General features: G+C 37.3%; 1 protein-coding gene across 2 annotated transcripts in view; it reads right to left on the minus strand.

The window, feature by feature from the left end:
• Window positions 1–15372, minus strand: part of SUMF1 (sulfatase modifying factor 1) — a 127043-nt gene that overhangs the window by 52483 nt on the left and 59188 nt on the right. For both annotated transcript variants that reach the window (XM_037800662.1, XM_037800656.1), the window contains 2 exons: window positions 13514–13636; window positions 12604–12718 (listed from right to left, as the gene is read on the minus strand). In XM_037800662.1, coding sequence (XP_037656590.1) covers window positions 12604–12718; window positions 13514–13636 — 238 coding nt within the window. The remainder of the gene's footprint in view (window positions 1–12603; window positions 12719–13513; window positions 13637–15372) is intronic.

Consider the following 15372-nt stretch of genomic DNA (forward strand, 5'->3'; position numbering starts at 1 on the left):
TTGCTGATGTGTTACCTTGGATGCTTTGTGGCCTTAAGACTGTAATTGTGTAGTGAAATAAATCCCCATTTTATAAAAGCTTATCCATCTCTGGTGTTTTGCATTCTCCAGCATTAGCAAACTAGGACAACACATTACTGATTTTGTGTGTTGATCTGGCACACTGCCACTTTGCTGCATTCATTTACTAGCTCTAGTAACTTTGTTGTAAATTTTTTAGGACTTCCTATATATACAATCAAGTCATCTGCAAATAGTGAAAGTTTTACTTCTCCCATTCCAATTTGGAAGGCTTTTATTTATTTTTTTTTTTTCTTGCTCTGGCTAAACTTCCACTACTATGTTGATTAACGGTGAAACTGGGCATACTTCTATTGTTCAAGATCTTAGAGGGAAGGCTTTCAATCTTTCACCACTGAATATGATATTAGCTGTGGGTTTTTCACATATGCCTTTTATCATGATGAGCAAGTTTCCTTCTATTCCTAATTTTCTAAGTGTTTTTAATCAAAAAAGGATGCTGAATTTTGTCAATGCCTTTTCTGTGTTGATTGTGATGATATGGTTTTTCCCTTCGTTTTCTTGATGTGATATATTACATTAATTGATTTTCTTATGTTGAACCAACCTTGCATACCTGGTATAAAACCCACCTGATCATAGTGTATAATTATTTTGATGCGCTGTTGGATTCAATTTACAAGTACTTTGTTGAGAATTTTTGCATTTTTATTCATAAGAGTAATTGGTCTTAATTTATTTTCTTGTGGTATCTTTATCTGGCTTTGGTATTATGGTGATGTTGAACTCACAGAATGAGGTAGGTAATGTTCCCTCCTCAAAATCTGGAAAAGTTTGAACAAGTTTGATACTCATTATTCTTGGAATGATTGGTAGAATTCACCTGTGAAGTCAACTGGTCCTGGGGTTTTCTTTATTGGGAGGTTTTTGATGAATGATTCAATCTCTGCTTGTAATTGGTCTATGGAGGTCTTCTATTTCTTGTAGAGCAAGTGTAGGTTGTTTATGTGTTTCTACGAATTTGTCCATTTAATCTAGGTTATCTACTTTGTTGGCATTCCTTTTATTTCTGTGAGGTCAGTAGTAATATACTCCCTCTTATTTCTGATACTATTTCTTTGTGTATTCTCTCTTTTTATCTTCACCAGTCTAGCTAAGGGTTTGTAAGTTTTACTGATCTTTTCAAAGAAACAACTTTTGACTTTGCTAATTCTCTGTATTGTTTTTTAATTATTGATTTTTATTTCTGCTCTAATCTTTGCTATTTCTTTCTTTCTGTTTGCTTTGGGGTTAATTTACTGTTCCTTTTCTAGTTCCTCTAGGTGTGCATTTCGGTCTTTGATTTTAGCTCTTTCATCCTTTTTCACATAAGCACTTAAGGCTATAAATTTCCCTGTCAGCACTGCCTTTGCTGCATCCCATAAGTTTTGATATTTGGTGTTTTTGTTTTCATTCATCTCAAGAGATTTACTGATTTCCCTTGCAATTTCTTCTTCAACCCAGATTGTTTAAGAGAGTGTTATTTAACTTTCATATATTTATGGATTTCCCACTTTTCTCCCTGTTATTGATTTCCCCAGCCTCATTCCACTATGGTCAGTGAAGATGCTTTGCATGATTTCAATCTTCTTAATTTATTGAGACTTGTTTTGTGACCCAATATGTGGTCTATCCTGGAGAATGATACAGTGCACTTGGGAAGAATGCATATTTTGCTGTTTTGGGGAACAATGTTATGTTTATGTTTGTTAGGTCTAGTTCATTTATCATATCATTCAAGTTCTGTTTCCTTACTGATCTTCCGTCTAGATGTTATATCTATTGATGAGAGTGGTGTATTGAAGTCTCCAACCATTGTTGTACAGGTGTGTATTTCTCCCTTCAGTTTTCCAGTGTTTGCCTCATGTATATTGGGGTACCTTGGTTAGGTGCATAAATATTTATGACTTTTATTTCTTCTTGGTGGATTTCCCTTTTATTAATAGTGTCCTTCTTTCTCTCTTATGACAGCTTCCAAAGTCTATTTTGTCTGATATTAGTATATCTACCCCAGCTCTTTTTTGGTTACTATTTGCATGGAATATCTATTTCTATCCTTTCACTTTCAACCTATTTGTGTCTTTGGGTCTAAGGTGAGTCTCTTGTATACAACATATAGTTGGATCATGCTTTTTTATCCATTCAGCAACCTGTGTCTTTTGATTGAGGAGTTTAATCCATTAACATTCAGTGTTATTACTGTGAGGGCAGTACTTACTTCTGGCATTTTGTCCTTTGGTTTTTATATGTCATATCTTTTTATTTTCTGTCTCTCTTTTCCTTTATTGCAAACTCTTTTTCTGTATAGTTGGTCTTTTCTGTGGTATCTAACTGATCCCTTGCTCATTTCCATTTCTGTATATTTTCAAAATACTTTCATTGTGGTTACTCTTGGGTTTATATTACACAATCTACATCAATAATCTACCAATTTGAAAAGATACCAACTTACTTTCAATAGCATACATGTTCTCTGCTCACTCATCCCTCTGTTTCCCCACACTATGTTGTTTTTGTCCATTTTACCACTCTATATTTTGCATGTCCTTTATCAAGGAATATGCCTTGTGTTCAATTATAGTCTGATTCTTATAGGAATTAAAGAGTAGAGTTGTCTATTGAAGAGACAGTACTATTGGGTTTTGCATTTACCCTTTTAGTTACCCTTGCTGATAATCTTCATTTCTTCAGTCTACTCCAAGCCACTCTCTCCTGTCTTTTTTTTTTCAACCTTTAGAACTCCTTTTAGTAATTCTTGCTGGGTAGGTCTCTTACTGAAAAACTGTCAGTTTGTTCATCTGTGAATACTTTAAAATCTCCCTCATTTTTGAAGGACAATTTTTCAGATAAAGAATTGGGGGCTGACAGTTTTTCCTCTTTCAGTACTTAATTATATCACATCACTGCCTTCTAGACTCCATGATTTCTGAAGATAAATTAGCACTTAGGCTTATTGAGGATCCTTTATATGTGAAGAATCACTTTTCTCTTGCTGCTTTAAGAACACTCTCTTTATCTTTGGCATTTGACGTTATGATTAATATGTGTCTCAGAGTAAGATTTATTCTGTTTGTAGTACATTGTGCTTCTTGGACATGTATATTTAAGTCTTTCATAAGAGTTGGGGTGTTCTGGGTCATTATTTCCTCAAATGTTCTTTCTGCCCCTTTTACCTTCTCTTATCATTTTGTGACACCTATGATGCATAGGTTTGTGTGCTATGTGCTGTGCTGTCATTCAAAGCCCTGAGACACTGCTTATTTTTTTTCTATTCTTTTTCTGACTGTAAAATTTCAATTGCCCTGTCTTCTAGGTCACTAATTCTTTCTTCTGCCTATTCAAATCTGTTGTTATATGCTTCTAGTATATTTTTAGTCTCTACTATTATATCTTTCACCCTCATAATTTCTGTTATGGTTCTTTTTATACTTTCAAATTCTTCTTTATGATCACAGATTATCTTCTTAATGTCCTTTACCTCTTTAGATATATTTTTCTTCATCTCCTTGAGTTGATTTAGGAGATTTGTTTGAACATCTTTGATCAGTTTTTCCAACTTCTGAGACTGCTCTGAAGTTTTAATTTGTTCCCTTGGTTGACTCATATCTTTGTGTTTATTAGCATGGTTTGTGATTTTTTTTTTTTTTTGCTGATATCTAGGTATCTGATTCTCTGGATGCATTTACTCTGAAGGTCCATTTCTCCCTCTTGTCTAGGGTTTTTTTCCTGATTGGCTTTGTGTTAAGGCTCTTCTTTGATGCTTAATCTTACTATAGATCTTTAAAATAGACTGTGTTTAACTGTTCAGATTTTCTCAGCTCTTCTTCATCTGATTAGTGCCCTGAATATGTGATGCAATTTTTAAGATTGCACTTTTTGTGCATTTGTTTCCGCTCCAGGACAGAGCATCCTATTCTCTGTTCCTTCTCCAGGAATCTTGATCTGTTCTGTTTGTTTTTGTGCAGACTTTTCTCCCCAGCTTCTCTGATTTGTTTAAATTCTATCCCTCAGTCAGTGCCCCATTTTCATTACACTTTTCAGTTCTGATACCCAGACTATCTTACAGCAGTTCAATTTAAAAAAAGACAAGGGTAGAGGAGCGCGAGAGAGAGCGAGAGATCGAGCAGAGAGATGCGAGATAAGAAGATCTACCATCACCAGCACCTCATCTCCCTCTCTCTCAATATCTCTCTCCTCTTCTCACTCTCGTCTACTCCTCTCAGATCTCTCTCTCTCTCTCTCTCTCTCTCTCTCTCTCTCTCTCTCTCTCTCTCTCGCAGGCTTTCCTGCCTCTGGTTTCTTCTCTGTTAGGGTATCCTGTCCTGGGGAGCCAGATGGGGACAATCCAAAAGGTGGGACACTTCAGAAAAGTCCATTTTGCCTTTAGGTGGTCCAGCTGACTGAAACTGGAATAGTCACAACAGTTCTTACCAGCCTTCCTATGGTGGTCTCCCCCCACCCCACCGCAAAGGGCCCTTTTGTATGCAGCACTCCTCCATGGCTTGGGTTCTACCCTGGGTCTCTGTAGTCTTAGGTCTCTATGCCAGGATATGCATGGAGTTCTCACTCACTGCTATGATTTACTCTACAGTCTCTGTCCACGGTGAAAAGTACCTGGGGCTGTGCTGCCTCTGTGTGACTCCCGAGCTGTGCAGAACCAAGTGAGGGGGAGGGAAAACGGGAACTGATCGGTTGAATGGACTTCTACCTAAGATTTTTCTGTTCCTTCAATTCAGCATTTGTGAAACTGTTCTCCAGTCTACCATCCTCCAGAGTTCAAAGCAAGTGGAATTTGTCCTTTCATTTGCTAAATCTCTGGGGAGGCTTATTCACAGGATGTTTACTTTGCAACGTTGATGACATCTCCTCCAAAAATTTATTTTTTAATGAAAAAATCAAGTTGTTCTTGTTTTTTTTTAATAGGCTTTATTTTTTAGAGCAGATTAAGGATTACAGGAAAATTGTGGAGAAAATATGGGGAGTTCTCATATATCCCCCCTTTCCAGTTTCTCCTATTATTAATATTTTGCATTAGTGTGGTATATCTGTTACAATTGATGGGCAAATATTAATACATTATTACTAACCAAAATCCATAGTCTACATTAGGATTCACTCTTGGTGTTGTACACTTCTATGGATTTTGACAAATATATAACTTCATGTATCCACAATTACAGTATCATACAGAAGATTTTCACCTCTCTAAAAATGCTCTGTGCTCTACCTGTTCATGCCCCCAACCCTCAATCCCTTGCAACCACTGATCTTTTCACTGTCTCTATAGTTTTGTCTTCTCCAGAATGTCCTATAGTTAGACTCATACAATATGGAGCCTTTCCAGACTGGCTTTTCACTTAGCAATATACATTTAAGGTTTCTCCATGTCTTCTTGTAGCATGATAGTTCATTTCTTTTTATCACTGAATAACATTCCACTACACTCATATACCACAGTTTGTTTATCCATGCACCTATTGAAAGACAACTTGGTTACTTCCAATTTATGGTAATTATGCATAAGGCTGCTATAAGCATTTGTGTGCATATTTTTGAGTGGACTTTTGGGGTTTTAAAAATTCTTTTTGTAAATTCACATTTTTTCCTACAAGCAGGGAGGACTGTAGGAATTAAACTGAATATCTGACTTTGTAAACTTTCATGTCTAAACATCAAGAGGAAGCATCTGATGCTTGGGGAATTCAGAGCACTTCAATCAAAATTATGAAACCACTCTGAAAAAAAGCTTAATCTGCATGAGTTGGAAAGTGGAGGAATTTCACCACTCTGTTCCAATAATCAGCACACATTTTGTGAACTGCAGTACTTATTCATTGGTTCATTCAGTAATTCCATGCATATCCATTGAAATCAGTAATGGGTTCAAAGACAACTAAGACCTGAAAGAGTCTAATGAGGGAGATAAGAAGAATTACCAAAAAGAAAAAAAAAAAGAGGAAAGAAAGGGGGAAAAACACGAACCTCCTATTCTAAAAGGTAGAATGGGTTGAGAAGGGTAGCTGTGAAGGAAAATGCCAAAGAAATTCCCAGTTCCAATAGGAAGTGTGTGTGTGTGTGTGTGTGTGTGTGTGTGTGTGTAAATATTAAGAGATTTATTGTAAGAATTGACTTCTGCGACCATGAGGATTGGCAAGTCGGAATTCTGAAGGGCAAGCCACAAGTTGGGAATTCCAAAGAAAGTGACAATAAATTCACCAGGAGAAGGTGACTGCTTGGAGTAGTGACAGAAATTGTTCTTTCTGACTCTGAGTTCTTCAACTGATTGGATGAGGAGACTTCTCTCTCTGCTAAAGGTAATTTCCTTTGTTGACTGTAGATGTAATCAACCATAGATGCAATCAACTGACTAATAATTTTAATCTGTCTATGGAATAGCCCCACAATAACAATCAGGCCAGTGTCTGCTTGACCAGACAACTGGGCACCATAACTAAGCCAAGATGACATGTGAAATTAACCACCACAGGTATTCTTCTCTATACAGGTTGAAGTGTCTGGGCTTCCTTAGAGGCAGGGTCAGAGTTCAAAAGGAAAGGCCACAGGTATATACTGTTCTTTCAAACTTACAAACAGTTAGAAGAAAGAATAAGGTGGAGTTAAAGCTGGAAGGAGTAGGAATAAAAAGAACAAATTAATTTGTTTCAGGGAGAGAAGGGAAGAAGCCAGGCGAGCAAGAGCAATTACAAAATGAAACAAACGTTCTGAAGGAAGTAGCCATTTCTCAGACTTAACAGAAAGCACAAGCAGAAGGGCTTCCAAGTCAGTCAGCCTGAGGGCAGATCTCTGTGCTAAGACTTAGCAGCTTGTTAGGCAAGTAGCTTAACCTATCCGGGTGTCTATTAAATTATAAAATGGGGGAAATAATAGTACTTACTTAAACAGCTTTTTATTTTTAGTTTTGGTCCTTTAAATAATTTGATGTTTAAGGGAGTTAAAATCTGGAGGTCATTACCCCCAAATTACCATGTGTATGCTACCAAGGTGAATAAAAATTTTAATGGTGCATTGTTAAATAATTCATACTAACCAAAGCTTCCTTCTGAAACCTCAAAAGAAAACTAATGCAAATGAGAAATACTTCAGATTTGCTTCTTTTCAGTGGAGGAACATTAAAACCAGAACAAAGTAATAGTTGTGTAATAGCGGCCTAAAAAAAATATAAATTCATTGGGCTCACTGTGGTCAAAATAGTTTGCTCACAGTTTAAAATCAGATCTGAAATATCAGAAGGTATAAAAGAGCAGGCAGGGAAGCCATTTCATTTTACTCCTTCCCATCATTAAAGTTATATTCCTTCTCTCAACCGGCCAGAGCATGTGAACACAACGGAGCAGCTGGGGCAGACTCGTGAATAGTTCTAAGTGTAACAGTCCAGTTTAAAGGTTCAGGACCAGTTAAGTCTCATTTCAAACACAGCGGGAAATGGCCTCTCTAAGACTCTATTTCTTCTTTCTCCTCTGGTCCCGTTTCTCAGATTGGTTCCTTGAAAGCTTGTGGTAACTGTTCTACTTTGGTCTTAGTAATTTCCAAGGCAATTCCTTCAAGTACGTTCTGTTAAATATTCCAAGTAGACACCTGCTGAACTTCCAGTTAAATGTTCAAACTCTAAACATCTGTTAAGTGTTCTGATTTCAAACTGAACCATGTGTTTTCTGAAATGTGCACTGATTTGAGAAGAATAAATGGCTCTATTTTCCTTTGTCCCTTGTAAATGTAAACAGAGATGTGAAATTCTTTAGCAGCAAACACTGTAAAATATTCATGTCTAATACAGTCCTGTCATTGCCTTTTAATAAAACTGATGGGTGTTTACATAATTTGTCTGGCTTATCAAAATAGTTTCCACAGGACTGCTCGGGTGAGGGCAGTGGAAGCATCACCTGTCCCTTTGGAAGGGGGCTCACCCATCTCTCAGGACCAAGACACCATGTTCAAGTGCTATTCACCTGGAGCCCTTCTCCACTCATGCTCTCAAAAGTCCTCGTTTCAATATTGCTATGACAACCAAGAACTACAACTGTAGCTCCACCAGGCCCCTGTCCTAGGCTTCAACGCTTACTGCAGCTGGCCCAGTGGTCACAGCAAAGCACCCATGAGGGGAATCCAGGCTGCTGAGGCCATTCTCGTGCCAGTTTCTTCTTGTGTCCATTGCTAAGGAAGGCTGGGTATGGGTCCAGCACTGCAGCGACATCCGTTTTCCGAGCTAGCTGAATCCGCAGAAGAGTTATTATATACCCCGTAACAGATAATGAATTGCAAGGCCACTGTCCTGTTATCTGTATCAACCAACACCTTTTCTGGAGTCTTGTGAGTATCTGCATCGGACACCTTAACCCAGCCTTCTATTCATCCTGCAGTGCTAGTTCTGTTTACCAAAAGTGGCCCACTAGGCATTGGCATTCCACAACAGCTCTGTGCCAGCGAGCCTCTTACCTACTTAAAGTTTGAGAATAGGATGATATAATTTTATCTCCAGGACCTCTAATCATTCACTTTATCAAATAAAATTGTGTGTCTCTGACAACACTAGCTATCTTGAAGGAAACTTTGGAGGAACTAGCTACTAGATGCTTCCTTTAGTCCTTTACTCTATGTCAGAGTCCGATGATTGAGTTGTACATCAGGATCACTGTGGTCCTTGGGTTTACTCTGGCTTCACTCTGCCCAGGCACAGTTCACCATCTTTTGGGTCCTAGCACATGCCCTCAGGCTCTACCTCCCCAGCACAGATGTCAAGATGCGCCCATGGTGCACCCTTGGCACATGTAGAGCCCCCTAAGGTTCTCAAGATTAAATGAGATAAAACATATATATATAATCATATAGGGAGTTTAATTCCTGAAACCTAGTAAGAACCAAATAAATGCTAACTATAACATTTCTTTTTATAAACTTACTCTAAGGCAAAGGTCAGTAACCTTTTTCTTAAAGGGTTAAATAGTAAATATTTTAGTCCTTGTGGACCGAAAGGCAAAATCAAGGATAAAACGTAGGTACTTATATAACAATTTAAAATCTAACCATTTAAAAATGTAAAAAAAAAAAGGCAGCAAGCCTGATTTGGCCAAAGGGTCGTTTAGTTTGCTGACAACTGCCTGCTCTGAGATCTAGTGGATAATTAAGTGCTTGGTTTAAAAGGGCTGTGAAAAAAAAGAAAAACAAATCACAAACAGTAAATCTCATAAAGAAATATATGGCCTGTATGTATAATCAAAACATATCAAAACTTCATAAAATATAACCTTATAGTTGTACAGTGCTTTTGTCTTCTCAAAGTACAAAGATAAGGCTCTAAAGTAGAGATCATTTTATATTAGTGTTTTTCTTGATCTCATTCAGTGCCTAGCACAGTGCGAAATGCAGAGCAAGTTCTTGAATGTTTATGGAACAAATGTTTTCAATCAACACATTAAAAGGTTCTGATTAGTATTCATCCCATTAAATTAAAACAGGAAAATAAAATCAGATAAAATATTAAGATTTTCCTTTTTAAAAGGGGATGGGTTCCATAGCTTTAAAGAGCACTTGTACACATGCACACACAATCTTTTTCTTTTTTATAATCCAGGAATCATTTGTTTTATTGGCCTTTACACCCCCATCACACCCCAGGGGTACTCAATGTTTTGTGTTCTTTTTTTTTTGCTTTTATCTGCCTTCTTTTTTTTGCAGTGTCTTTTTATGCTGTTAAATCAGTAAGAGCCTCATATTTAGCACATTATCTGTACACAATAGTTAGTAAATTATATTTTTCATAAATAAATGAAAGACCTTTTTTTAAAGAGAAAGCCTGACTTCACAGAGAAAAAAAAAAAATTCTCCCCTGATTATAAATAATACATGTTCATTGCCAAAAAATCTAAAAGGAAAAGTTCATCTTAAATTCTTCCATCCAGAAAAAATTACTGTTGACATGCAGGTATATTTTCTTCTAAGTCTTTTGCTATGCACATTTACCTTTTTGCTATTATAATAAAATTTTGATTATGCTATATATAAACTCTTGGGTTTTCAATTAACTTTATGGGTTGAGTATTTTCCCATGTCTTTCATTGTTCTTTTAAAACATGGCTTTGAAAGGCTGTATCTATTCTCTCACATGACTAATCATTCCCTTATTATTTCTAGTTTTCCCTCATTATAAAGATCCCTATTATAAAAGATCTTTCTTCCTCTCTAATTACTTTCTTTTGGTAAACTCCTAAAAATGGAATTACAGAGTCAATAGGTATAAGGAAGCAGTATTAACAAAGTATCTATCACACCACATTTGTTCCTGCTTTAAGTATTGCCATTTTAGTCTCCAAAAATATTTATTATTACATCTGCATTTCTTTTGTTACTAATGAGGTCAATTTGTTTTTCAATTGTTTATTAATCATTTGTATTCCGTTTTCTGAGAATTGTCTATCCCTTCCCCATTTTTGTACTAGAATGTCAGTGTTTTACTCATTGATTTGTAAAAGCTCATTATGTATTAAGGACATTAGCCTTCTATAGGTCATGCTTGTTAAAAATATTTTCCAGTTTGTCATTTTCCTTTTGATTTTACTTTTATATTTGCGGTCCAAATAATTCTATGTTACCTACTCAAATACATCAATCTTCTTAGGACTTTTCCACCAAGCTGTGAAAATCAAAGTCATTTCAAACTCAAGTAAATGCTAACCTATACTTTCTTTTGGAATTTTTAGTTACATATATATATATACACACACACACATACACACATATACACATACACACCTACACACACCTACACACTCATACATATATACATAAATACAAACACACACACAGACATACATATAATTTTTTTTTTTACTTCTGAATCATCTGGAGTTTCTTTGGTAGGTGTTGTGAAGAGAAAGGGTAACCTATTTTTACAAATAACAAATTTTCTCAACACTATATATTGAATATGCATCCATTTCCCATATACCTATGTAAGAACTATATATTTATATTATACATACAATTATATGTATATGTATGTGTGTGTGTATATATATGTATATATTCTCATGCACTTCCTTTTTCCATTAATTCTGCCCAAAACAACTACAATGTTTTAGCCACTATAACCCAGAGAACGTTTTAATTTCTAGTAGGTCAAGTGCTTCCTCATACTTCATTCTTCCTAAAACTTTCTTATTCATTCTCTCTTACTTGTTTATTTTTTCAGTTGAAATTTTTGAATCAATTCATCATGTTCCAAATAGCATAGCTATGTTAAAGTTAAACTTATAAGTAAATCTGGGAGGAATTATTTTATGTAACTAATAAAAACAGAATATTTTTTTGAACGACAACTGTTTTTTGAAAGAAAGATTGTTAAGAGAAAATTAATCTCTGTAACAAAAAACACATTAAGGTGCTATTTCCTCACTATAAGAATTTTTTCTTCATTGTATTAAAAAAAATGAAAATGCTTGTAACATTTCTTCATTAGTGTATGATTATGCTGGCAAAAGGGCAGTGAGAAAGGCACTCTCAGATACTGATGGAGGGAAACATGCCACAGGCATTCTGGAAAACAATTTGGCCATATATCTAAAAACCCTTACCAAGAAAATTTTTTAGCCATTCACCCACTAATTTCACTGCTGAGAATCTCTCCTAAGAAAATGATCAGAGACTGAGTTCAATATTTATGTACAAGTTGTTCACTGCTGCATTATTTTGTGAAAAACCAGAAATAACCTAAATCTGCAACACTAAGGGAATGGGGTAAATAAATTAGGGTTCATCCATGTGACAGATTATCTGGCTGCTGAAAGACAATTTACTGGTGAAGTTCTGTTAATGACAGATAAAATGTTCCTGACATAGTATTCAACAAGGGGAAAACGTACGATTTTAAATATTATACTCAGTGTGACTCAAATGCAGTATGTAAAAATTAAATGGGTACACATGCACCAGGAACACATATGCTGGTAAATGTGGTAGTTAAGAACAGGGTCTTTGGAAATAAACTGACCTGGTTCAAATCCCAGCTGTGCCGCTTTCCGGCTGTGTAAACTTGAGCAAGTTACTTAACCTCTCTGTGCCTCAAAAAGCTCACCTGGAAAATGGGGATAATAGTACCAACCTTACAGAGCTGAACTCACAATTAAATGTGATAATTTATGCATATGGCTTAGCAATGTGCCTGGCACACTGTAAGCATTAAATAATTATTAGCTATTACTGACATCCTGAAGCAGAAAAGGAATGCAAGGAAACCCACCACAGTGCTAACATGTTATCCCTGGGTGGTAGCATTCCATGTCAGTTTAATTTTCTCTTCCATACTCTTCTTGTTTTCCAAATTTTCTACAAGTAGTATGGAACCAGAAAGAAAACTGCATTATAAAGAAGAATGTTTGATTAACGGGTAGTATTTGCCAAGTGCAATAGTGGATGGGTCCAGGGAGGGGGAAATGTGTTAATGAAAGAGTAAGCAACGCCTTCCACCTGTGTCTACCAAGCTTCAGTTCTTGGAAGCTGCTGCCCTCCTCCAGAAGCCCTGCTACTCACGGGTGCAGTTCCTTTGAAGCCATCCTCCCCAGTGTTGCTCACAGGAAAGTCGCCCTGCCAAATGTTGGCATAATGTTGACCTTTCGGCTTCAGTTTATTGCCCCAGGGGAAAAGCCTGTCAGAAGAGACACAGCCATCAGTCTGTCAAACAGGCACAGGCTTCTGGATTAAAGTCAAGAGAAGGGATGCAATGAAAGAGAGAACATTGATAGCTTGTTCTGAGTGAGCTATTTTTAATTTTAAATACATAAATAAATAATGCTTTTAACAGGTTTGTTTTGTTTTTTTTTTAAACTTCCATATAACTAGATCATACTGAGTTCACAACAGCCCAGTATCTCCCTAGTACTCAGGAGGTCTGAAGTAAATTACGTATCTAAAAGGAGGACTTATAGAAGTCTGGGAAAGTAGACATCACTCTGGACTTATACGGTAGCACAATCAGGCACCATCACACCATGCTTTTTTATAAAGCCTTCACTATTTTAAGGAGCCTTCCTAGAATATGTGACCCAAACATGAATTTTCTATCTCATCACTTTAAAAGCAAAGAAATTACTGTTGCTTCAGATGGTGCCTAAAGTAAGAAAATGCTAAAATCAAGGCAACTTGCCAAGAAGTTCTAAGAAGTAATACGTAACAAGAAGGGGGACTGAATAGCTAAAGCTCACTCTGGGACTGCAGGGAACCCACATCCCCAAACACTGGGCTCTAGGTGGCTGTGATGGGTTGGTAACCCATTTATCAGTGTATTCTAGCTACTTGGAGGAGATGAGAAAAACACAGTAAGAAAAAGAGCTTTTTGTGTATTTTGTTTCTTTTTCAAATCAACCTTTTAACCTAAGCAAGTTCCACGGATTGAGAAAAAGGTCAGTGAATTGTTAAGCAAAATGAAATCCTCCAAAAGTACCTATTTTCTAGGCCTCCTCGACAGCTATATTCCCATTCGGCTTCTGTAGGCAACCGCTTTCCTGCCCACATGCAGTAGGCAACTGCATCGTTCCAGGAGACATGGAGAACAGGATGATCTGGCCTGGCGAGGAGCGAGAGCAGAGTGAGGGGTGGCACAAACTGGAACAGGAAATAGGAGCTGGTTTCAGCAAAGCTCCCATAATCATCCTCAGTTTAGTCCATGACACCTAGGGTGAGTCCCCTGGTCCTGAAACAGAGTCTGAGCCATGCCCCATTTGTCACCCTCCACCAAGGGATTCTGACATACCATGCTCCCAAATGTATTATAACTCCTCTTAGAACTAGACTGAAAATATTTCTTCACTTTGTAAGCCTGGATTCCCACAAAATTTCTTTTGGTATGGTGGACGTGCAAATGCAAATCCCCCCTTTAAGGAGAAAGCACTGCTCCAGCTGCTGGGTGTGCCATCAACAGAAGTTTCCAATGGTCAGCATCTTCAGTGTTTCCTACAGCTGCAGAAAGCCACCTCAGAGGCACCAAGACTGATCACAGCAGGGACAAAAGGAGCAGCCATTTGGGCCTGCGGAACAATGCTGGTGGGCCATAAACACCCCAGGGCTCCTGACAGGATTGGCTGAAATTCTGTTGATCCTATGTTGCAGTATGACTTCTCCCTCTGCCCCCTCCTGCTTCTGGCCCCTCCCGTCCACAGCTGTGGATCCCTAATAAATATTCTGCATGACAAACTCTATCTCAGTATCTGTTTTTCCTAACCTGTGACACATGGCTTTAAACTTTGTATCCTTCTAATTTTCCACAACAGATTAACAAACTATATTTACAACACTCTAGCAGATTCCAAGCCTTTATTTTTCTGAGGATACGAAGGATGGGAAGGTTGGGGGTAAAATTTGAGAATAAGGCAATACAAACATTTACCCAGCACTAGATAACTTTAATCACTTTTTTTCTCAAGCAAACTATATATTCCTACTCCATTCCTTATACATCTTTGTGTCCCCCACAGTAATTACACCAGGACTTCCATTTATTCTTTCAACAAATGTTTATTGAGTGTCTATGTGCCAGCCACTGTTTTGGGCACCGATAAGAAGTGCCCTTTTGTCAGAAGACTGACTCAGCCAGTATTTATAGCATAAACAAAACCCATTCCGCTCTGAGTTTTTCTGCTTCCCTCAGCTTTTTCCTCTACTATTACATTCAGGAAAGAAGATATTAATTGGGAGCTAAGAGCCCCAGTCAAAGTGAGGTACCCAAGAATCCTATGAATTTTCACCTCACAATCTATTTCCAAGATCATCTGCTGCTCACCCATATGCCCCTACTCAGCATGGAGGTTAACAACCAGGCGTTCTGACACTTGTCAAGGGGCTGTATCCCTAAAGCTGAACTTTACTCCCAACTCCCTGACAATGGGGGCAATCTCCAAGAATGCTGTTAATAATAGAGGCTTAAAATTCCCATCTGAAAAAATTAGGTTAGGAAAGTAGTTTTCTTGGGCTATTGAGAGGCTGAGTCCTGACTCCATCCTTTCTCCATCTCCAGGGTTTTGAGTACTACTCTATTTTTGCTTGAGATAATTATTTCCTTGCCACCCTGGAGATCTGCTGACCAATTTGCCTTTCTGTAGCTTCCAGTCAGATGGTAGCTTAAAAGTATGTCAGTCCAGGACTGAAGAGAAAATGAATGTTAAACTCAAGGAATGGGCTTCTACAGTGACCACCCCAAATACTTACCCATAACATGAACAGTCTTTTTCCCCGTAAGGACCCTCTTATAAGAGAAAGTAAACGAATAGATTTCAAAGATTAAATATGCAATGAGATTTATAATAG

This window comes from Choloepus didactylus, chromosome 1 (assembly GCF_015220235.1).
Source record: "Choloepus didactylus isolate mChoDid1 chromosome 1, mChoDid1.pri, whole genome shotgun sequence".
In the NCBI taxonomy this organism is placed as follows: Eukaryota; Metazoa; Chordata; class Mammalia; order Pilosa; family Megalonychidae; genus Choloepus; species Choloepus didactylus.